This window comes from Osmia bicornis, chromosome 1 (genome assembly GCF_907164935.1).
Source record: "Osmia bicornis bicornis chromosome 1, iOsmBic2.1, whole genome shotgun sequence".
NCBI lineage: Eukaryota > Metazoa > Arthropoda > Insecta > Hymenoptera > Megachilidae > Osmia > Osmia bicornis.
Window position 1 is genome coordinate 12,514,087 of NC_060216.1, and position 25,187 is coordinate 12,539,273.

Genomic DNA, 25,187 nt, shown 5'->3' on the forward strand with positions numbered 1-25,187 from the left:
GACTCATTCACTTCAGGCTTTTATTGTGGTCCTAGCCACGTACTAACGATTCTAACATCCGCAAAATTAAATGAGATCCGACTAAATCCGAGTCACTCAGCTTCTCGATTTGTTTTTCTAACAGCCGTTTCCGGTCCCAGAGATACGTCTAAATAGAACTTTCGTTACTGATCAGAACGGCACGTACGTGTGCCAGCAAACATTCTACTTAACTCGTAACTAATCACGATCGAATCTTTTCTTCACTTATCTAATGTAACTTTAACGTTGTCTTTTCTCCTGAAGGCTAGAGTTAGTGGAATTGTCCGATTTGATGTACGGTGAAAGTTCTGGTCACCATGCCTCCGTGTACCTCACGTCAAACTCCTGCAATGCTGGTAAACATTTCTTCAGGGACTCGAACGTCTGAACGGACAGTTTCGTGCTGTTCAGATTCAATTTCCTCAAACTTGTCAGTGCTGCAAAACGAAAGTATTCAAATGTGTACATGGTCTTAGGTGACAAATTCATTGACTAACAATAAGCTAAATCATACTTACAGACCAAAGTAGAGATTCCCTTATCCGAAACAGGGGTTTCGCAGAGATTCAACACTTGCAGTTTCTGAAGGTGTTCGCTGATCATTTGTAAACCAGCATCGCCGAACTGCGTGGCCCATAAATTGAGATACCTCAAGGCTGGTAATTTGATTAGCTGTTCAGCACAAGCGGAAGTCACTGAAGTGAAGGCTAAGCTGAGACATTCAAGATTGCCGAGAGCTCTTCCACCTAACAGAAGCGCCACATCAGCGTCCGTCGCTCGGACTGGTAGCGTCAGCTTCCGAGGACCTCCTTTCTGTTGCTGTAAACAGTTCGATACCGATTTTAGTAATTCTCAATCGAATTCGAAGAGTCACAATGTACTCACCAATTCTTGTAGATTCCTCTGTCTCTGGCAAAGAGCAGCATAACGGTTCTTGCCTGACGTCGTCGACTCCAGTGCATTGACTATTTGCAAACGAGCTTCCTCGTTCGGTAACAAATACCACTCCAGCATCAAGCAAAGAGCTTCCTGCGCAGCTTCGCAACCTCTCACCGCCAAGAGTATACAATCATCTCGAGCCTGTTTCATTATCGAGGTTATGAACCTCTTCCTCCGGCAGCAGCACGCCAACAGTGTTGTGAGCTTATTGGAAAGCAATAAGAATTATTTACTAATCAAAAACTATTATATAAACTAAGTTTATTCTAGCAAATGTTTTCGGAATGTCCTTGTAGTCTATGGACCCCCAGGGTACCGGATGTCCTACAAGGTCCATTCCAAGAATATATTTAATATACTTTAAAAAACAAAGTCTTTATATAGTTTAAAAAGAAAGGTAAGAAAAGTACCATTTCACCAAACAGCTCTCCTTGATCGGGACAAGCTGGACTAGATGGCGCCGCAATATGGATCCAGCCAGGACGTGGTTCTCTCACCGGAAGTAGAACACGATGTACTATGCATCTTGAATCTTTGGCCAAACGCTTGATCACACACATTAATATTGACTGTTGGACCTCTTTTATAGCCAGAGCTTCCTCCGGAAATGGTACTGGTTGCAGCAGCGCGCCGAAACCTGGCCTCCAGTCGGCATACTCTGATCTGAAAACGAATGAGTAATCAGTCATAAGTTTACTAGTATAATGCCAACAATGTTTCTAATTTGGTAATACTTACGCGACATTTAACACCAACAAATAACAATCCAACGGAGGCAAAGTCGTTGATTTGTCTTGTTCTGACAGAGAACAATTGGCTACCTCGAATCTAGAGTTATTTCCATCAATATTAATTCAAATATTTGTAATAATAATTTATTGTTACAGAAATAGTATTACCTATGAAAAATGGCAGCAACACAAACGGACACCAAATTTGGAAGTACCCTTGGATGAGGACAGTCACTTCCGGGCCCGTGAACGGAAGCGACGTACTCCCTGATCACTTGTTCACCTCCTACACCCGCGTAGAGAGCAGCTATGAACACCTGAAGCAACCTTCTCATATCCGGAGATTTTCCAAAGTCCACGGTATGCTTCAGGCATCTCGTGATAGCTGGGCTAATAGCGGAGACTAAGGGCGATTGGGGATGATGTTGGGCCAATTTCGCGAGAACCTTTGCGAGACATGCTGGAAGGGCAACTTTGTCTAACAAAGGAGAGACTACAGAGAGAACCGCCTCTGCCCACTGTTTCCGGTCGTTTTGATATCGGGTTATCTCCTCGCCTGACTTTTCCAACTTCCGCTCCGAATCCTCCGTCACGGAATCTTCCAGAAGTTTCGCCACAGCTTCCAGTGGCGCTGCAGTAACTCTTTCATCCTGAAGCGAAGTCCAAAGCGCGAAATCCACCATTGACTTTAGCTCTTTGATGATCACCTCTTCACGCGTGCTCAACGATACTAGGTGCTGGTACTTGAAGATACTCCTCTGAAAATTAGAAAACAATAATTAAAGTTTTTAGAACATTTACATTTTTAAAACGATAGAGATAATAATTTACCTTCCACAGTATCGAATGATACCATTGGTCCCTCGTGTAAGCATTATTGGCTTGAAGAAGAATCGAGCTGTCTGACAGAACTATACTAAGACAGTTCTTGTAAGTAGGATCCCATCTAGCAACAGCGTACTTCCGAATGTCCGACATGTTGCTGTACGGTATTGGTTGCTGAAGGAATCCTGTAGGCTGAAATCAAATTATTTATTTGAATTAATCTTGTGCAATTTTTTAATAAAAGATTTTCTTTACGCATGGAAATTATTTTGGAAAAGTCTCATTCAAGGGTTATACCATATCAGTGACTTTCATAACAAAAATAACTTGCTCGTAATTATCCCTGACCGTCCGTAATTACCCACGCAACCGTCCGTATTTACTCCAATAGCTACGGGTAATTACGGGCTAAAAGAATTTCGTTTTCGTTTCAAAAGATAATTTCTCTATTAATCCTTATACGACGATAACTAGGTCATTTCAATCTCATGAAAAAACATAATATTTACGAAATTTACAATTCAACCTTTAACATTGTATCTCAATCCTCTTTTTATGCAAAATGTTTCAACGAAACCATTAATATTAAGAAAAATATGCAGTTCTATTAAAAAGGAAAAATTAAAAGTCATCTTCATTGCTTAAAAGATATTGTAAATATAAAAAATTGACATACGTTATTATCTTGCTTAAAAAAAGCAGTGAAACGTTTTCCTCTTTCATTTCTTTTTCATTTCTAAGAAAAACGCTGGTTAATGACGTGAACACCCTGTACATAAAAGCACAGGAGAGTAACACCTGTGACCCAGGAATGAGTAATTAAACGTTAATTTACATTTAAAGATCTGAAACATATTTTTAGAGACTCCCTTCTTGATAACTCTATCAATTTTCATTATTTTTTCATTAAATTTGGGACATATAATATTGGTAAGATTATCTTTATTTTTTTAATTTTAATAAACGAGCAGATTTTTTTTTTTTTCTAATTATGTAATTCTTATAATCTTTTTGAATTTAAAAGTCGATTTTCTATAGATTATATTCGAAATTTTTAATAAAATTCCATTCATTTTTCAATCAGATTATTATGAAAACCTGAATAAACGGAGAGTACAGCTATGTTCACATGCAACAATTTTTAAATAAAATGTATCCCCTTTTTAATAAAAAGAGAAGAATCTTTTTTCATAAATCTTGAATTTTCTATATCAATTTTAATTCTAGTCCAAAGGAGTAGACAAGTTTCTATATAAGTGTAATATGTACAATTAGATACACGTGTATGATCGCGAACGAAAAACAGACAAAAGAGAGGTGCATGTGCGTGAACGTGTATTTCATTTACGTCAAAGCCGACCCTGAATGCATTTTGCGACCGCTTCGGATTACGCTTGTATCGTGAAAAGAAAAAAGATCTGTCGATTCATTTTTTTGCGATCACCCGGTGCAATCGCGACTCCCGTGTAGTTTATGCAGTGGGTGATCAAATTATCATAAACATTCCGCAATTATCACTCATCTGACGTTTAATCAAGAACAAAACTGGCAACACACTCATAATGGTACAATGGCGTAATTAGGATTTTAGATCAAAATACTTATTTCTATTAAGATCAAATTTTATGAGAGGATCTTAGAATCTTAGAATTTTAGAATTTTGATATTTTAGAATTTTAGAATTTTAGAAGTTTAGAATTTTAGAATAGTGTGGGCCAGTCCACGTACTTGAGAGAACAGTAGGTCTACTCTAACACTATAATCTCCAGGGAAAGCCTTGTACTTCACTATTACTAAATGGTAATGGTATTTTTTTATTCGATCCCCCTTGGGGTTACCATACTAAATGGTAATCATTATTATTAATAACATCGAAAATTGTCATCTTTCCATCTATTCATAATAATTCATAATAATAATCATCCGCTGTATTTGTGTATTCTGTTTCTGAAAAACGGCATCTATCGTTTCACCCGATAAATTCAAGCTAAAGTGATTACGTGACAAATGGAACGTAGCTCATTTCCTTTTTTTAACAAATACTGACGGAAGTTTATTTATTTCAATGGTTGCTGGCAATTTTATGTCAAGAATAGATAATTTGGTTTTAGTGTAATTTGAAATTTCATATGTAGACATATATTCGACAAAGAAAAAATAGATAAAACATTATCAACATTCTGATAGCACTAAAATTAATTGTGAAGTCTAATTTCTTTTTTTAATTTGATATCTACAAGCTAAAACCGAACATTCGAGCTTGAGATCTGATGAAACACTGACAGATTGTACTAACGCAATATCACCGTCGGTGTGACCTATCACATTTGGAATATCATCTACGTCAATTCTAAGTGCGACCCGTAATTATCAATTTCGGACTACTTTTGATATAAAAAAAGTAACAGCTAGCGCGTGAAATATTTTCGTTGCCGAATATAAAGCACGACTTTATTCAAGAAGAAAAATTGAAAAAAAAACAAAAAATAATTTTGCAATATAAAAATCATTCTCTGCTGCAAACATATTGTTTGCAGTAACAATATGTTAAGAAAACAGCGCATAGTATAAAGAATATTACGTTCCCAGATACACGTGACTGTTAGTCACGTTGAATTTTTAGTTACAGACGCGACAAAGGGAGCAGGTCCAAATATTACCGTGCAATAAAACGAACAAACCAATAGATGAATTTTCATTGTGAATATTATTCAGAAGTTCTTATTAAAATTTTTGCATAAAGTTCTTTTTGCTAGAGCATAATCTGTTAGATGTAGCCCGAATAGATAACCCCAAAGATGAAACGATACAACTTACCGTTTTAGAAGAGATGCAGGTGTCGTTTAAATAAAGATGATGAGTTTCCCATCTCCTCAAGAACTTGCTGGACAGAATCTTCCTGACCAGAGTCTTTGTGTGATTCAAAAAGCACACCTGGATGTCACCCTCTTCTACTGGTTTGAACCTAGGCCCAACAGGTCCGGGACTAAGACTAGAACTGGAAGAACCACTGATTGGTGAACAACCAGCGCTTTGTCGTTCGAGATTCGGACAGGATCTGGCGGCTGGTAAGGAAAACTGGCTCTCTAAACCCTCTGGCTTTAGGGTATCCATCCGAGAGCTCTTTTCGGAGCTGCACACATCGGCGGGAGTGGATTCCGTGCTGGATCTGAGGTTGCTGCCCGAAGAGAGTTGCGGAGAACTTGTGCTGGTCATCTCTTGACGCATTGCTCCGCCGTTCACACATAGGAAGTTGTAGTAGGGTACGGTTGAAGAAGACAAACCGGTGGCCGATGGACCCGCCGGGCTCAACGGCAACGACGATCCCTCCTCCGTCTCTGTTTCCGTTTCTTGATAAATATTCTCCTTCTCCGACTCGCTGAAGGTGTTCTGTAACGAGGATATATCGTTCTCGGAGGTGGCTCTGCAGCTCTTCAGAGCCTCCTCAGGTTCCACGGAGTCGATCAGCACCGACGGGGAAGATTTCGTTAGGTGGTTCGCGTCGTCTGTCTTATACTCGTTCTCGCGATCCCTGGAAGACTCAGGGGACTCAGTTTCGATTGAGTCACTCGCTGGAGAGTGAGACGCGGCTGAACAGGCTTCTTTGTTACTGGAACTGGAAGACTCGTTTGACCTGAGTCGCAGGAGCAGCTTCCTGCAGCGCCTGTTGCTGTAGAACCTCTTCTTGGGAGAAGCTTTCGCGGGGGATGACGATCGACAATTTTCATCCTTATCCTCCTCCAACAGCTTCTCCTCGTCTACGCCGTTGGGGACGATCGCGGCAGGCGCAGTTAAGGAATCTGGCCCCGGGGACAGAGACTCTGGGTCCAAGTAGTCCGCTTTGATGTCGGGTAACGTGTCCGTGCTGCTGCTCGCTGATATCGAGGGCTCCTGATCGATGTACCTGATGGACGAGCCAGAATCTTCGCTGGTCGCCTCGGAACCACGTCTGTCGCACTTGGAACCGGAGGACGACTTACTCATCGGCAGGATCATACTCATGGAGGTGGTTTTCCCCTTGCTAGAAGACAGAGGTGACACGAGCACGCGAGAAGCGCGTGTGAAGGGAGTTTGGAAACAAAACATGTCGATCGAATCTGTTCGTTGAACGTTCACGAAAGTTAGATCGCGCTCCTGTCCTCTGCGCGAAAAAGCTGGCCGTTGCTGTTGCCGTGCTATCCTACTGACCCAATTCGGACCAGACCGATCGACAACACGTTCGACCCGAATTTCCTTGGGAACAGTTTTGAGCTCGAAAATCGTTGCGGTCCCTATTGGAAAAATCTACCTCAACGTCCCACTTTTCCTCGTCCTTGTTGTCACGCAATCCCTCGGAAACAACGATCAATTAAGCACCCATGGATCTGTGGTCCGACCTAGAAACGGTCGTTCACCGCCTCCCTCATTCAGACAAAGCGATTCAATGAGCAACGGGGAGCAACCACGTTAACGAGATCCTCGCCCATACTGATTCCACCATTGTGGCAAAGCAGATCCCTCCGAACGATCAAGCTTCGTCGTCCACTTTTTTCTTCACGCGTTGCAACGGATCACGACGACACATTTTGCTCCGTAAGCACTGTATGGGACTGGTCGGTTGCCTCAATTCTCACTCACCTGGCCGAACCGTGAATCTCGTGTGAAACAACTGTCCGACCAACGCGGCACTTTCCCCTCTGGAAAAATCAGTCGAAACCGTCAAAGCGTCGACGTAGAGCGGAGAACCGTGTCGCTGATCAGCTCGAATTCGTCGCGGAGATGCCCGGAGTCGATGAACGAGCCACGAAAAAGAGCGAAGAAGAGAAGAACAAAGCGGGGAGAAGGAGAGAGCGAGAGAAAGAGGGAGGCGCGTTTCCGACGTGACGCTTAAATGTCTGACACGGTTGTGAACAGGACAGGTGGGGACGCTGGGGTTAAGAAAAGGAGAGGGCGTCGCGGCGCTCGGCGTCTCGCGGCCGATCAATGACTAGTCGTGAGTTTGCTTGGAATTATCGCGTTCCACCACGCTTCTCTTCCTCTCTCTCTCTCTCTCTCTTTTGCCCTCTACCTCGTTGCGGACAGCAGCGGAAAAATCGCGTACAACTAAATCCGGATCCGAAATCGCACGTAAATACATCGAACACCTCGTTGAAATAATTGAAAGACTCTTTTCCGAAAATACGTCGGAACCATTGAATTTCCATACTGCGCAGCGCTTCCAATTTTTAAGCGGTTCTTTTTGAAATGGAATTCACGCGCGTTTTCACTAAATTCAAAATTCTTCGCTTTCTTCGCAAATTTAGTAATCGATGATGATTGATTATCTAAGTATATGTACATTTTGTAAATAATTCCTTTTGTTAACAGTGCTAAATTAGATTGATATGTAACATGTACAGTATTGATGTCTAATTTCTATTTATGATGATAGTACAATAATCTAATAAAAATTGCTATTTTTCATTTTAGCAACTTTTTCATTATTGATCCTCTTCGAATTGCAAACGTGAATCCATTATGTCCTCTATAAATTTCAACAGGCAATTAACATAGAACGTAAACCTTGTGTTGTTAGATTCCACTAACCAGCTTTTTCTAGGAGGATAAACAAAAGCCTGTTACTTATTAGTTTCCGAGAAATCAATACCTTTGGAACTAACCTAGACAAAATTGACCCACGTTTACCGAGTAAGGGTTAATATCCTTCGTAATAGGGGGTGAAGTGGACCAGGACAGTGATCGAAACATCGCTAAAATTAACCACTCTGTCGTACAATTTTGAATATCTGACAAACTTGCTTTATCCTGTCCTTTAAAAATCTATTATCTCACCCCAGGATCGAATCTTGATCTTCGAAAAGACAATTTAAAGATTAACTTTAAATTGTTAAACATCGTTGATAAATGGAATTCACATTGCCCAATAGCTACGAATGTTTCGCTAAGTGCTGACAATCTTTAGAAAGACATTTTTGATCAGACATAAATTTTTCAAATCAAAGAAAGAAATAAAGTTGGTTCGTTCAAAATGTTCTCATCGAATGACGCCATCGCCGGAGGAGACGCGTTTATGACGCAAAGAATTAAATTTATGATACGAGACTTTTACGTGTGTACGTATTTCGTACACAGAATCTCTAGAGACACCGTTCCTACATCCTTTTTTTTGTTTTGAAACTCCCACTGGATGTTTTTTAAGCTTAATTCACACCCACGTACTTTTCCCCCTAAACATATTAAATGTTAACGCGAGTAAAGTTCATTACTCATCTAATGGGATATTCGACTTTCAAATGAAAAACAAAAGTTCATAACGGCTGGTACCTCTTAAGTATTATGGTGGGTAGCATGACTCTTTCCCCTGTATCGCCATTTTTCCTGAAAAAGCCTATCATTCTGGGTACTGTAGATACATCTCAAAAAAGTGTTCGTACATTTTTATTTCTTGACATCACTGACTACATCAATATTTTGTCGAACAAAATGGCTCTTTTATAAGATGTACGATGACTTTCATAAGTGACTGTAATTTATTTCGTAACACAATGAACAAGCTCCTTTAGATATAAAGATACATAAAATTACGAGAATCATTAAACGAAACAACATTTAGTGTTTCTTACATAACTGCAATTTCAATCATTTTTTTTTTTTTTCTTTATTGCCTATTTTTCCTTAATCATTCCGGAGAATAAATAATAAGTTCTGGTTGTTCCTAAGCAGTATACATATGAGATTTATTACCTTTACAATAATAATACCGATCATTGATGCTCCCCTATCCCCGCAGTAATCAATGTAACAACAATACACTAATTTTTTAATTCCTGCATCTTATATTGCAACGTGTATTGTTCGAGGAGTAGGTACATATTGGAAACGGTTCATTGACCGATCTTTCCCGACGAGAGGAGTCGCTGTACTAAACCAGAGCTGTTCCTAAAATAAAACGCTCAAAATGCAGCTATAAATGCAGACTGCTGTGTGAATGATCCGTATGTATACAAGTGTCGTAATCCATTAACCACTTTGATTTCGAGGTTGTAAAATATTTATTCATTAAATTCAATGCCTACCTGTAACATATTTCTCTGTACGTACTTTCCGATGGTATTCGACGGTATTTAACCGTAGTCGACAGTATTCAACGGTATTTGACAGTAAAGCTTAATTAAAATCATTCGGTATTCGAATCATTGACAGTGCAACCTCATCGCGTGTCCTGGATCATGCGATGCAGCTGACTGCCGTATATCCGCGTTGCGTCAAAAGTAGCTGTTCGTGTTTGTAAAACCGCGTGTCTCTCTGCGTAAACGCTCCGCCCTCATCGATCACCTTCACCTTGATCACCAGCTTAAGCTAACCGTACGAGAATGGGTTAGGGGCGAAAAAAAGTTAGCCAACTAGCTAGTAGGAAAGAAAACAGGTTTAGCTAGCAAGAATTTAAATTCGTTGTTTTCCTCCTTCTTGCCGTTGCATTAGCAACTCCTTTTATAATAGAGATACATTAATAATATAACTAACTAAAGGATTGTATTAAGAAATTATTTTTTATAGTATCTTCAATACGCCATGTTATTAGGTGTCTGACTAGATATGGCTACTTCTACTGTGACGGTCAACGTGTTAATCCGGTTCATTAACGATATTATGCTGACAAAACATAGATAACGACTGTTCACACTTAACCCATAAGTGGTGACGGTACAGTCTATCAGACTCTAGCAGTTTTTACATTTTCAAAAGATGAAATTTAAATAAAATCATCTGTATAACCCACGAATTACCTTTCAAATATTTTTTTTAATTCATCTGTAAATTACTCAACATTTCTGTGGGGTTCTGCGAATTTTCTATTAGATAAATTTAATTTAATTAATGTTAATAGTGAATATTAAAATAGGCTTGTTTTAATGTATAAAGGATGTAAAATAGTAATTGGCTAAAGGAAGGGGCAAAGATAAATGGTTGATGGTATTATCGCGTTTTCCTGGGTAATGACGTACGTTTTAAGACTAAACTGTTCTTTGTTCCCCTTATTATTATGTTATTATAAAATTGTATTGCTATTTCAGGTTTGCGAAATTCAGTTGAAATTAAGATTTCTTTTTTTTTTGGAGTTGTTGGACAATGTGGATCCTGTTTATCAAAATTCAATTTTTTAAACTGCCAATTATCTCCTTTTTTTCACGATTTTATATAAAATTCATAGCTTCGATTAAACAACCATAAAATATTTTTAACTCAAAAACCGAAATATCTGATTACTTGTTTGAAAATAAAAAATTCCCAATTTTTTAATTATATTGATGTTACAAATTAATGATTGCTGGAAAAAAGCAACAATTAGCCTGATTACAGTAGTTGTCAAAATCATTGATAAACGATGGTGTGATCTAAAAGGTCAAGAATATACAAACACGTCAGAAGGAAGATAAATTTACATTAATTGCCTTAAATCGTCAAATTTTTATTCCACGCTGATTATTCAACATCTATTAACGTTTTCGTATTGCTTTAATGAACTTTATATAAATAAACCGATATTTTATATTTAATAAAAAGAAAAAGAAACCATTTTGATTCCATATTTTTAATTTTCAAAATCATTAAATAATTAGCAGTTGGCAACTGCTTAATAATAATATATTTGTATGTTATACGAAACGGCGGGGAAATTGGTATTTTCGGTCATTGATTATTGGCTTAACATCGATGATTGATCGGTCATTATAACTTATCTGATCTGGCGCCAGCAACGATCTCCTTCAAAAAATCAGGCCATATCGTAAGTTAGTCCACTTTCGCTTTTGACGTCGACGATTGTTGACAAAAGGGGGGAAAAAAAGGCACAGAGATGTCACAGAATTATCCACAAAATTTAGCACTGTTTAATATTTTTAAGAATCTACAATAGATCCTCAAAAATATCCTATCTAAATATCATTAATTGCCGTAGAATAATCCTGATCTGAGTTAAACTTGATTCAAGTTATTTAAAATAACAAAACGAAATACCTTTGCAACATACACTTTATATGTAGTTAAACGTAAATATTAAAGTGTGAAATGTACGCACCACTGATAAACATGTCGTGGAGAATCATTTGACAGTGAAAAATAAGGTTCTAGAAAAATTCAGACACTTTTTCCAAAGCAATTGTAACGAAGACTGCTCGTATTCACAGCGCGGCTACGACTGTAACACCATACCCGATAATACCGGCACTCGAGTTCTCTTTCAATAAACGTAAGATATCGCATCCAAGGTTACACTTGACACTGTCTCCCCTCTTCTCTCACCGAACGTCATACAAAATGTTACTACAGATACAAATTTTCATCATGAAAATTCATATGCGTCCAACCTGATACACCTGTATGCGCTCAATATAAAACACAATATAAATATTATTACTTTGATTAAACAAGAATTTATATTCTACTCGGCTTTACGAAAATTCTTGTTGAAAAATCATTATTATAATGGATCAGCGTGATAAAAAATATCTTCTTCTTTTTATTTGCTTGTTGCTCTTTATATATACAATTTATAAAGGAATGCTTTAAGCCTATAATGTAGTTATTGCATTATATGCTCTATAAGAAACCAGTGTGAAAATATTTTGTGACGTTACGCGTCGTATCACAACTGTTATTATATCACGAAAAAGAATATACATATGTAAATGTAATTGGTTTTGCTCGAAGTCCACTTTTCCATTCCTGAGATCAACCTTAATTTTTTCTAGCAGCCATCCACTTTTCTATTTCTTCAACTCTGTAATTAAATTATCCATTAACGTTTTATAAATGATTGACTCGTTTGAATTTTCTAACACTTACGTGCGCGGTACTTCTGTCAAATTTCTTACTCCAGTTTCCGTGACAAGCACATCATCCTCTATCCTAACACCACCCCAACCACGGAATCTTTTCAGTGCATCAGCCACGATGAATTTCGATTGATTCGGGTCTTTCAAGGCTGCATCTAGCAACTACCATTCATTCATTAATTTCCTGAATTCGTTACGTTAGGTGACAAGAATACACTTACACAATCAATGAAATAGCAACCTGGTTCGATCGTTAGAACCATACCAGCTTGCAAAATGCGACTGGTTCTCAATTTTCTTAATCCAGGTGCCTTAGAACGTTCCGGATTCCCTGACAGATATCCACCGACATCGTGAACATCTAATCCCATAAGATGCCCAAGCCCATGAGGTTGAAAGACTTCGTTCAATCCTGCTTTCATCATGTCATCGACATCTCCCGTCAATAGGCCCCCAGACTTTAACGAAGCTAACATTGTTTTATTCGCTAACAAATGCATGTCTGTCCAAGCGACATTTGGTTTTACAGCGTTCATCACTGCATCGCGAGCAGCGAGCACTGCATTGTATACAATTTTCTGATCAGCTGTAAACTTTCCATTAGCGGGAAAACTGCATGTAATATCAGCCGCGTATCCACAGTAATTACCGCCCATGTCGAACAGACTTTTGTAATTCAATAATGTATTATTAGTTTAGATTGGTAATTATAAAATATGAAAAAATAATAAAATATATTAAAACTTACCACATGTCGCCGTCATTTATAACTTTGTTATTAGGAGCACCAGCATGCCCGTAATGCAATATAGATGCATTATGCCCAGATCCACATATGCAGGTGTAAGACACGTGTCTACAGCCTCCATTATAATATACATAGTGCTGGAAAGCTGATTCCATTTGAAATTCTGCTAAGCCTGGCTTTACCATTTGCATCACTGATTTGTGCGCATCGGAACTTATTTTAATCACATACTCTAATACCTTAATTTCTTCTGCTGATTTTATAACTCGGCTGAAAAAAAAAAAAAATGAATTTATTAACATATCGAACTAGCAAAAATATACATAACGCTTTGATTTAGAAAAAAAAAATTCATACATTTTTATTGTCACTAAAAAATGATCTTCTGAGAAATTTGTATTTCATACATTACGCAATACATTTCGATAATCACATTGCTTTTAATTCTTATCGCTTACGCATTACAAAGCATCTTCTGCCGAATGTAAACTTTCTAACAAATAAGATGACAATTTATCAGACTGATTCCAGATTTCTTGCAATGTTGTATAGTCCAATACCATAACTCGGAAACCTAACTTTTTTATTTGTCTTTTTCTCATTATTTGAGGTCCTATTAAGAAATTTGTATTTCTACAATAATACTCTGGCAAATAAATCAAAACTGCAGTATTTATATTCTTCTTCTGTCCCGAATTCAAATGAAATACTGAACTTGATACTATACGAGGATGTATTACAATATCAAGCACGTAAAAATTTATGACTGGAAGTTGATTTAAAATCACGTTTTTACTCAATTTTTTATCTCCACCGATCAAAGACGCTAATGGTTGATATATCATATTCACTGATCTTCGAATTCTTTCATCTAGAAATAATGGTTTGTCTATTCTCCCTAAAGGGAAATGCATAGTTTTATAATCCTTGCATTCCAAAAACATAGTGGCATCTAATAGCTTTAATTTGTTCTTTATTCGATTAAAAAAGCCAGAATGACTTCTTAAATTAAATTTATGAAGCAATTGTGAAATAAATATTTTATCGAAAAATTTTGTAGGATATCTTTCTAAATAAGTACAAGAGAGAAGAATATCTAGAGCATCGTCTAATTTTAAGTCGTGAAATTTTACTGATAACACATCATCAAATGTTTTCCAAAATTCCATGGAATTTGGTAGTTGTACATACAAAAATCCAAATGGTGTAAGAATAGAGGGTAGTAAAGAAGTTGGTATATTCGTAGCATGTTTTATAAAATATTCCCCACATTCCGACATGATATGTTCATTTCTAACTTGAAGATTTTTACAATACTCCATAATCGCTGCTATTAATTTTGAATTTTCGATCTGCGGTGCTTTAAACTTCAAATAATCTTGTAAACTGTACTCAATTTTATCGTCAATATAATCTTTCGCGTTTAAACTTCGTATAAAATTTATTAGATCTCTTTCAGTTGATGTATTCATGTTTACCTCTGTCCATTTGCTGGCACTCTGCAAACAATTCTTCGCGGAGACATCGTCGTAAAAACAATTTAGTATTTCTGAAATTTGTGTGCCCGTTAACTTTAAATAATAGCTAGAAAGTTTCCTTTCAAGAATAAGCTTCACCATGTTTTTACTCTGATTAAAATATTTTAACATTTTAAATAACGCCACTAATGTATGGGAAGTGATCTCGTTTTGTCGAAGCACAATACCGACCCATAAAGTGTCTACCGATTTACGATACTTGGAATCCTTATAAGACGATAAAATTTTTATTAAATTTATCAACTGTGCAGGTGAAAATTCTCCATCTGTCGCTCGACCTAAAGCCTCATCACACATCCAGTCCCTACATGTATTTCTAGCAGGACTAATTTTATCCTTCTTCAATGCGATAAGACCTTGAAGTATCATTTCGCTATCATTGCTGCTAATAATTAATTTAATCAATTGTTTCATCACGATATCTCTAGCAGTAGTGTCAATCTCCATATGTCTATTTCTCTGCATCTTATTAGATTTCTGCTTAACCCAACTATTCTCTAATTCTATGACTTTTTTTAATCCTTCTAAAGCTACTCTGCAATTTAATTCTTGCGTGATCTTATCGTCCAGCATTGAATAGGAACCATTGGCTGTATTAAACGACTGTAATTCTTGCAAAGCTTTCTCAACATCTGCTTCTTTAAATGATTTCAAATCGGGGCAGAATAATATCGCAGTTCCATCCTCTGTTTCAATATCCAGTCTTCGACTCAATGATTTATCTTTTATTTTGGAATTACTTTGCGGATTTAATTCATTTTTATCGCGCGATTTGACTTGATTGTTCTTTTTGGATATATTAGGGAGATTAACAACAGAGAGGCTATGTTTATCCTTATTATTACATATTGCTTCGATATTATTAATCTTTCTAACGATCAAAGGAACTTCTTGTATCGCTAATCCTTCTTCTACGAAAATACTAGTGTGCGTTAAAACTTGTTGTCTAATATGTTCACCCGAGTTGGATTCGTACCATCGTTTTTTGATATTAAACATCAAACCTGATGGTTGCATACGCATTAGAGATTTTGCCCATAAATGACCAGCTAATATCATCTGCATAGAGCATATAAGCATCTAATGAAATTAAACGTAATAATAAATTCATCTTCATTGCTTTATTTATAATGTACCTTCTTTAGTTATAACGTGGAAAAGTTAAACAGGATAAAATTACTTTTACGAATTTATGTTACGACACCTTTATACGACCTTGAAACTATTTTCAATGATACTTTCAATTTAACGATTATACTTTGATGTTATTGGATCCTTATTAAAAAGTTTAATGTAAAAGACTCATGACAAACGTAAAGAAAATAACTATAACGGTGATTATCGATATAACAAATTATCGATTGAACGATATTTTATCGATAAAACAGATTTAATATCAAGTTACCTAAACTATATCAGTTTATGCAACCGCTGATAACTAGAATTTTCGAAGATAAAAATTTATCTCTGTAATCATTAATTTGTTTTATGTACTTACCATTCACATATCTCTGGATATAAAATTTTATTATCCACTTTGAACCTGTAACATATTACAATACTCATAAAGTGTTTTTTCATAGCATAAAATAAACTGGAAATAATTGATAGTTACTGATTAATGCCATCAAACACTGCCTCCTGTGCTTCTAGACCACTGTCACTGTTTTGACCACGCTGTAAATAAAATTCAATTAGAACAATATTTTTGAAAAATGATATTGTGTACATACATAGAAGAAAGACGTACTAAAGTAAGAAGAAAAGAAGCCTGTTTTGTTTTCAAAACATTGGCTATTTCATCAGTATAGTGGACCTCATCTACTACATATCGCTTTTTAAAATCCTCCAATGTGTGTAACTTTCCCTGCCAAATTGCATACTCTGCTGGCAATCTTGGCACAAACAGAATTGAAGTTCCTGTTGAAGTATCAATAGCACCATAACATCCTGGTTCTTCAACACCAAAGCACCATTGAAAAAATGATTCCTGTGGAAACAAATATATTAGTGAATGTCTGTACTTGTTAATGAGTTGTATCAATGAAAATTTACTTACCTGTCTAAATGGCCAGTTTATATCTGTATCATTAAATGCAATTTCAACTCCTCCTTGAAGAACAATGTAACTTCCTGCAACCTGACTCCCTGCTTTTGCTTTAATACGTGCAACTAACCTTTTGCGATTATTTTGAAAAAGTGACATAGGCACTTTCAAAGTGCGATTGCCTCTTTGAAAGTAAGATTCCAATGCATTCCTAAAATAAGTAATGTTTCTAAATATTTGAAAATCTTGACTGCAGTTTAAAATACATGTAGGCTGAATGTTCAGTAGTTTTATTACAAAAAATCTATACAATGAGATTACATAATTCCGAAATATTATTTACACACAATCATTAATTATTTAACAAAATTATCGTTTTTATTTTTAAATTAGAATTTACAGCATATGTTAAAAATGAAATACTTAAGAAATTAATAGAATTACATTTTTTATTTAAGACGACACACGATTCTTTAAAATAAACAGGTACAATATACTTGATATAAGATAAAAGGAATAAAATCATATGATAAATCTGAAAAAATTTTCCATAACATAAAATCAGTTACACATGCGCGGTAGAAAATTGACAGTTATATACTGTCCATACATAACCTAAAGATTTAATAGAAATAATCATACTTGAAAACATTCTTTCAACATCGAATGATTACTCAAATGCTAATCAAATGTAATGATGAGCCGCTAAATAACATAATTCAAATGTACTGCGATATATGTAACAAAGGAGTGAATAACAATGGAAAAAGGAATGAAGGAAACAAAATATTTGAAACATAATAAGCAAATAATTAGTTTTTGGTATTAATATAACAATTATGTATTTATATTTAACGATTATTGATCCTCTCTCAAAAACAGCGATAAAAAATGAAAGTCAATAACTTCTATACATACGAATGCGTGGCATCCGCCATTTTAATTGCTGTCACTTGTCGAATCACTGGTAGATCACTGAAATTTCCTGTAACACTGATTCAGTTCCTTTGAAATGTAATTGATGAAAGGTATAATGTTCAATTAAAGGAAAATTTCTTTAATATTCGTAAAACCGTCTTTTATAGAAGCACAGGTCTGACGTTTGACTTCGATATGTTTTATCTGTGACAATGGAATATCTTTAAATCATGTCATGTGATGAATTCAAATAAACCAATGAGGATTCTTAGCTTTAAAAAGTCATATTTGATAGCAATATCGCAATATTAAGTTATTAACTTTTTATGATAGCTATATTGTTAGGCAAAACATTATTTATGTCTTTTTACATTTTTCTATAAACCCTGGAATTAATCGATTTAGGAATTGAAAATATGAAAATTCCAAGAAAGATGTATTATAATATTATTTGTTATGTAACCTTCAGAAGAAAATCGATATAGTAGTTGTTATATTAATACTGTTGCTTATTTAAGTAAATTCATGATATTAAAGACTATCTATTTTTCACCATTTCGAAAGTTATAGTGGTCAGTTCATGAATGAAATTGTAGACTTTTATGTAGGGTGGGGTAATAACTTCGATCGCCTAAATTATCTCCGTTATTTTTAGATACATGAAGAAACTTAATTTACAAAAGTTGCGTGGTATCGAGGAGGTCATAACATAGTAATAACATTATTTTTATAGGTCAAAGATCTTTATCTTTATGTTCACTATTTTGTGACGAACATAACGAGAATAATTTTAACTATCACTATTTTTAATCGCGTACTTATGTTTACGTATATAGATTTCCGTTATCACTATTTCTAAGTGATGACGCAAACGTTTCTAACCAGTCAAATTCACCATTTGAATCGTTGGAAATTATTATCTATTGCACTTCCTTTTAATTTTGTAGTAGCGAGGTGATTCAAAGATCTCCCTATATTTCGCGATAATATTTGATAATATTTTCAACAGCTGCTACTGTGACACAAAGAAATTGTTACGTAATATCAATTATAAACAGCAGAGAAAGGATACGTATATTGCTGTACCAATTTTTAGAAGTCGTTATATTTCTAATAAAACTTCGAGTTGAGATCAGAAAAATGTAGAGCAAGATTGATTCGTGATTTTTCACATATGTGTACTGCTAATGCTCGTTTAATAGTCGCAAAGTCATTCCTATCAATTCTTGGAACTGGTTGTTCAGAGCTCCGATGATCAACATTATCTACACCTTCCATCAACGATGACACAAGTGTTAATGATTCATCAAAAAAAAAAATATTTAATTTTATGAAATTGCTTTATTCAAATTACTAACAAGAGAACATCGTAAACATTAATCACCGACTTGAATGAAACTTTACAGGTTTACGTAGTGACCCAGGATAATAACTACCCAGGTAACGATCCAAGAATAACCATATGTCTCATTCGTATTCAATAGTCCTTTAAGGGTTTAGAAAGAAACGTCAAAGTCAAGTGGACATTTTTGAAAAAATTTCTAGAATACCTGGATAATGGTTTCAATTAGATTCCAAATCTACAACTAAGCGACCATAACTGTACTTATGTATAGTACAATGACGACAGAGATTTAAAAGATATAACTTCTAATAAGAAATTAAAAAAATATCGAAAAAACTCAACATTAAATGTTTTATTTCTTTATTCATAATTAAGGTTAGCCGGACAACAAATCCGGTCATCACAACGAGGTACAGCATCCTTAATTTACGCTTGAAGGGTAAATTTAAAGAAGTATCTCTCATAATCTATACACTTATACCTGCGCAGACAAAACTTCACACGATATCGAAGGAAAACACACTAATTCAACATTCATTCGTCTCGTATAATCACGTATTCACCGGAATTACGGTCTAACTCAACATTTGTATTTAACTCATTAACGTTTGTACACTGCGCAAATATGACACATGTGTGACATCGCACACGTTATTTACTTTTCTGGTTGTCAGAATGTCACGTCGTTACACAAATCAATTATTGCGCCAAGTCCTTCGTAAATGAATCATGCTGTACCGTTAAGCCAGTCACGGATGTGCATGCAATGTATTCTATATACACAAATTTACACGCGCGTACAGCATTTGTTACGTCGCTAACAATTGATAGTGATAAATAACTATGTACTATATATGCGGAGCAAATATAAATCTACGTGTCGATTGTAACAAGCCCACGCGCTCGCATAACTTTTTACAAGCCGGCTGTGCTGTCTATTCAAAGAAGTCTGCTATAGTCCACGAGAACGGTAGACTCGTGGGCATTAATTATGGAACTTAACCGAAAGCGACTCAACCAATAACCCTTCATGTTTCTCACAATCAATCAAATAGTCCTGTTCGTGGCGCACGAATAAAAACAAATAAATGAGATCACTATCCTTCAAGTTGCAATGCTCCAACGCGTAAAGACCTTCTAATTCGTTGATTGATTCTTACAAAGAGAAGTCCCGAAATGGTTGAGTGCTTCAACGAAATTGGACTAACACATTCCACCCAAACGAAGTAAGTTACCCCCCCTGTGAGACGAACTGTAGTGACCGACCACGTGAATTTAGCCCCCCTTTGAGTGTGCTTTTAAATGCAGTCTAGAATAACGGCAGGATTCTACGGTGGTCCGATCCTGGGCGGAAAGTGTTTAAACACTAATGTGTACGATTAAAAGATTATCCATTAACGCTTTAGTTTCAGTATAAAAAAAGTTACTTCACAAATTATATCGTGTAATCCTCATAAATTTACATTTTCCGTTCCATAATCTGTCCTTATACATCAAATAATCGGTTTCAACATTTCATTTCCTACTCATTCACCCTCAAATCCGTCTCTATCTTGATAATTGACCAATCATAGCGACATTGAATTCAATACTAGGAGTGACATAACCATGAGTATTATTTCACAAACTGAAGCATACTATACGCATGAACCTTAAATACCGAACTTCTAATTAATAACTTAAATGTTTTACACTTGTGCCTTCAAAATTTGTATTTTTTTTCAAATTGAAATCAAAGAGTTAATGGTCGATCTTTCAGAATTATTTCTACTTCGCATTGTCTATGTTTCAAGCCCCATTTCGTCCAAAACGCGTTCTCTCAAGTCGTAACTTCTCCTTATTAGACAATTTATTATTCTTCTACTAGTAACTGGACCATATCATCCCGAATAAATCGAGGTAAATTGTTCAACTATAATATCCTATAGGATACTTCTCGTTCATACACGTGCTCTTTTTTCCGTATTTCATGCTATTACAAAAGTTCTAATCATATAACAGAGGTAACAGATGAGCTTGCAAAGGTGTACAGTTACTTGGTTTATTATTTCGTCGTCTGAGTCAAGTGGCAAAAATTCGCCAACGTTTCTTTTCCTTCAAATGACTGTTGTATAAACTATTTGTACAATTGCGAGAAAAATAACGAACTAAATGAATGAAAATTTCCAAGCTTGTCGACCGAACAAAGAAACAAATCATAAGAGCGACTTGGTAATTTCATCGGTGACTGTCGCACTTCTGTTACCCTGGACGAGAATAGCACTCAGGAACTCTTTCTTATTCAAAGAGAGACGAACTGGTAGTTAAAAAAAAACCCGACGAATGTTGTCATGTAAATCGAGTCCAAGAGCTTGAATCGAGGCAGCCATGTCTTCCACGTAAGCTTCGTGGATTGTCGATAGAGCGGCGATCTTAGCCGAAGTTGCACGAAGCCATGTGTGAAACTGCTTTGAATAACAACATACTATATTTACAAACACGGCCATGTAAGGCGGGTTCTTGGCTAATTATGTTTACCTCGTTGTACTTTCTTTCGATTCCCGAGACGAATGTTCATGCCTAACGACACTTTTCGTACACACATCGAAAGTAAATGAGGAACACCGAAAGTTTTCACCTTGATCTAGACAAAAAATTGTAACCACGGACGAAGCCGACTAAATAATTTAATTTCACAGCTCGAGCGGCTCGTATACCGGCGGTAATTGTTCATCCTCGGAGTCATAAAAATATGGTTTCCTTCTGTATACCGCCGACCGTTGGTCATCCTCCTCTTCCTCCGAATTATCCAGGTCGTCGAGATTCGTTTGAAGTCTCTTCACAGCCTCCTTTATCAAACCACCTTCTCTCAGCAATTCTTGCAGAAGCTCGTAAGGATCGTCCTCCCTGGCGGTGGATCTTTTGTGATGATGACTTATGTGATGACGATGATCGTGAGTTCCGGCATTCTTCGTGCCACATACTTCACAGCTATTCGGATCTGCCCACGACCTCGACGGTATTTGATAGGGCGAGGGGCGATTTTTATAACTGATACTCGACTTGGCCTTTAAGCTAGACAATCGAAGATTCTCCTTGATCTGTGAGACGAGGAGGTCTACGTCGCGGGAGAGGAAGTCCTGCGTCGTGTTAGGCACTACTTCGATCAGGTATGTTGTTTCTTCAGCGCTCGGCATGGCGTACTTTCCCCCGTTTGCCGGCTATGAGAACAAAAGGACAATGGCACGAACGTCGTGTTTACACCTCCACGTCTGTGTAATACGGGCGAGTAGAGACTACAATAAAATTCTCTTTCCCTTTTTTTCAAAGATACACGTAAATGCTCTTCACTGCAAGTTCTTTTGCTAATGCAAAACACTTGTTTATACAGTCAGACAGGTAAGTACTCAGTGTTTCTCCGACTCTTCATCCACATGGATGTTTACGAATGTATTTTGAGAAAAACGTTCGTGTAAACATAGATGGCCTAAACTAGCAACCACGTCTCATAATCGCATGGAACGCGTGATTCACTGGGTAAATACGCACCATCTATCCTTCCCCCTCTCTGAAACCTTTCCTTTTCTCGAATGTTGAGCGACTCATCAAGTTTTGCTTGGTGCTTTGCTTCGAATTGAATGAATGCACTCACGTTAACGCACACACCGGTTCGTTACACACGGTACTTTGTTCGATATGTACGAATTCCTCTTCATTCCTTCGGCCACTTGATAGTGATTACTTCAGCAACATTGTTGCTCGATCGTATTACATTTCGAGCCGAACGCACGTTGCACAATAATACACGTTTTGACGCAAGTCTGGTTCTGGCTCGGGCAGCGTGTACGTTGAGAAACGAGAAATATACACATGCGATGAATAGTTGGACGAACGTTGACTAAACCGTTTGAGAAAGGTTAAACTTGAACGCTTTTTCGTTGAAACGGGCCTTGTGCACGTACGAGAATTAAAAGTACAGCAACGTTCGTTCGTACGCCCAAGCGAGCGACCGCTCATCCGCCAGCCACAAACCTTCTACTCTCTTATTATTGTTTTGGTTCTGCGGCGCATGCGCACTTTCCCCCACGCTCGTGTAAACAAACCGTTAACTCGTGAGCTCTGGCGAATCGATAATACCTATGCTACTTCCTTGTTCCTCGGTCCCCTGCCCCTTCGGAATACCATATTTGAACACATAAGGTGAAACAACTTTACTCCGATCGCTGTTGGGTTTCTAATAAGCATGCATTTCTCGCATGAAGTAATTCGTATGAGTCAACTTGTATGTACCCTCTTACTCCTAAGAAGCGTTTAAGCTTTCGACAAAATAGCATGATCAGGGGTCGCAGGGTAAAGGGAGAGAAGCTGCAATGTACGGATCAAGGTTACACTCGACCCGTGTGTTAATCTACGTCATCCTTTGCCAAGTTTATCGTGCGTGCGCACACGCGCGTGTTCCCGATTTCTACTCCCGATATATATGTTTACCATACACATTTATCTGCACCTAGCGAATCATTCATTATCCTAACCTCCAAGACACAACGTTACCTGTTGTACATACACCTATGTATATTTCAAAACACTTATCGACTAAATATTACGAAATTCTATGAAAGGTTATTTCCATTACATCACCGTATACGTGTACCTTTCTTACGTAGATGATTGCCTAAAAACTATGACGCATCATTGAGCTAGATAATATTGTATTACGATAAATATATCCACATTTTTGTGGTGCATATAATGAGGTTATGTAATTTGAAATTGGTTATGTAATTTTTTCTGCTTTAAATATTAATGAAATGTATAACATTTGTTTATTTATATTGATAGAGGTATTATTGATATTGTACTCATTAGTTGCAGAAGCTGAAACAATAATAAATATACTAAGTTTATTGTTTCTCGAATTTATGAATGGATGTTTCGTTGATCAAGAAATATTATTGATTAATGAAAAAATAGAATCTAAAAATAGAAATAGGTTTTAGCTACTTGAAACTGCATTTTCTATCTTTAGATACTTTACACAATTCAATTTTTAATACCTCAAGATATGTATTTAGTACAGATACTAGGTATTTACATTCTACTTTATAAAAACAAAATTGTATGCATTCTAAGATGCAATGTATATTACATTATAAATAAATCTACGATTACGTAATTTACACACATGTTACGTTCATAATAAAGTAATAAAATACTTAGTGTATATATATTTTTATTCTGCCTTGCTTTTGATACCATTTTGTTTTATAAAGTGTTGGAATTACGGATAGATGCCGCCACCATAGATCTACAAATCAGCTGATTGCAAAATATTCGTGTCCATGCGGCGTTATTCTAGTATCTTTTTCAATTATTTCCAGTAAAGAATTATTACACTATAAATTCGAAATATAGAAACAAACGACGTTTAACACGACCTACCGTAGCAACTATGTTCGGTCGTGTGTTTATGTTAAATTTTCGTAATATTTCGGTAGGTAAAAAACACGATTTCATCTAAGTAACAAAGTTTTTATATTACAAAAATTGTATAATAATTACAACATACAATGTAAACTTAATACATTGAAGTCAAGTCATTAAATGTCCAATTCTAACATTTGAAGAAATATGCAATTTTCTTTCATTCCCTACCCATAAAACACTTCACAATAAATTAATTTAAAAATGCGAAAGATGAATAAAATGAAAGTTTTGCAGCTTTTATCCAGGGTATGGAATGGACCCAACAGAGCACTTGCTGGAAAACAAGCTGAACAAAAAATGATAGGAATTTTAAAAAATAAATTTCCTAATGCTAAGCTTATTGAAGTAAATGATGTATCAGGTAAAAGAAGTTATTAAAAAGATATTTCAAGTTTTTGGGATCTATAACATTCTTTTTGAAATCTTACATCCACAATTTATTCTTTTAGGAGGATGTGGTGCTATGTTTGAAATAAATGTTGTTGCTACAGAATTTAAAGGACTGAACACTGTTAAGCAACATCGAATGATTAATGAAGTAAGTGTGATTAGAATTGAAAATTAATATTTAATTAACATTTCGTATTTTTCTAGGCACTTAAAGAGGAGATTAAAGACATGCATGGTGTTAGGATATACACAAGTGTTCCTGAATCATAGATGATCCTTAATTTTGTACAGAACCATTTCTTGCATCTAACAAAGTTTTGTAAATTTTACATATTTATGTATACATATAGCTTAAATATCGCTATACAAATATCAAATAAATTAACAACATTAGTTAACGTTTTATA

General features: G+C 36.1%; 5 protein-coding genes across 12 annotated transcripts; 1 reads left to right on the top strand and 4 right to left on the bottom strand.

Moving 5' to 3' along the window:
* Positions 1-289: 289 nt before the first annotated feature.
* On the bottom strand, positions 290-11,885 carry LOC114876366 (C-Maf-inducing protein-like). Of its 7 annotated transcripts, none has more exons than XM_029187760.2 (9): positions 11,575-11,885; positions 5,334-6,537; positions 2,523-2,708; positions 1,860-2,449; positions 1,699-1,788; positions 1,371-1,623; positions 907-1,164; positions 540-840; positions 290-458 (listed from the first exon to the last, which is right to left on the bottom strand). In XM_029187760.2, exons 2-9 carry the CDS (start codon positions 6,516-6,518, stop codon positions 334-336), a joined length of 2,988 nt encoding a protein of 995 aa, XP_029043593.1. In that variant the 5' UTR covers positions 6,519-6,537; positions 11,575-11,885; the 3' UTR covers positions 290-333. The 7 variants fall into 7 exon arrangements, with proteins under 7 accessions (XP_029043593.1, XP_029043590.1, XP_046144177.1 ...); XM_029187757.2 differs by having other exon boundaries at positions 5,334-7,192; XM_046288221.1 differs by having other exon boundaries at positions 5,334-11,261.
* Positions 11,886-11,986: 101 nt separating this feature from the next.
* LOC114876369 (xaa-Pro dipeptidase) lies at positions 11,987-17,911 on the bottom strand. 2 transcript variants are annotated; one of them, XM_029187763.2, is made up of 9 exons: positions 17,583-17,911; positions 16,677-16,875; positions 16,368-16,607; positions 16,233-16,294; positions 16,116-16,160; positions 13,080-13,349; positions 12,553-12,997; positions 12,342-12,493; positions 11,987-12,276 (listed from the first exon to the last, which is right to left on the bottom strand). In XM_029187763.2, the coding sequence occupies exons 1-9, from the start codon at positions 17,600-17,602 to the stop codon at positions 12,234-12,236; spliced, it is 1,476 nt and encodes a 491-aa protein (XP_029043596.2). In that variant the 5' UTR covers positions 17,603-17,911; the 3' UTR covers positions 11,987-12,233. The 2 variants fall into 2 exon arrangements, with proteins under 2 accessions (XP_029043596.2, XP_029043597.2); XM_029187764.2 differs by lacking the exon at positions 17,583-17,911 and adding an exon at positions 17,109-17,500.
* On the bottom strand, positions 13,361-16,107 carry LOC114876367 (FAST kinase domain-containing protein 3, mitochondrial-like). Its single transcript, XM_029187761.2, has one exon. The coding sequence runs from the start codon at positions 15,695-15,697 to the stop codon at positions 13,541-13,543; it is 2,157 nt and encodes a 718-aa protein (XP_029043594.1). The 5' UTR covers positions 15,698-16,107; the 3' UTR covers positions 13,361-13,540.
* Positions 17,912-19,270: 1,359 nt separating the features above from the next.
* On the bottom strand, positions 19,271-23,276 carry LOC114876371 (GSK-3-binding protein-like). Its single transcript, XM_029187766.2, has one exon. It carries the CDS (start codon positions 22,101-22,103, stop codon positions 21,600-21,602), a length of 504 nt encoding a protein of 167 aa, XP_029043599.1. The 5' UTR covers positions 22,104-23,276; the 3' UTR covers positions 19,271-21,599.
* Positions 23,277-24,195: 919 nt separating this feature from the next.
* Positions 24,196-25,183, top strand: LOC114876373 (bolA-like protein 3). The gene is made up of 4 exons (XM_029187767.2): positions 24,196-24,397; positions 24,625-24,751; positions 24,840-24,928; positions 24,985-25,183. The coding sequence occupies exons 1-4, from the start codon at positions 24,356-24,358 to the stop codon at positions 25,048-25,050; spliced, it is 324 nt and encodes a 107-aa protein (XP_029043600.1). The 5' UTR covers positions 24,196-24,355; the 3' UTR covers positions 25,051-25,183.
* Positions 25,184-25,187: the final 4 nt, after the last annotated feature.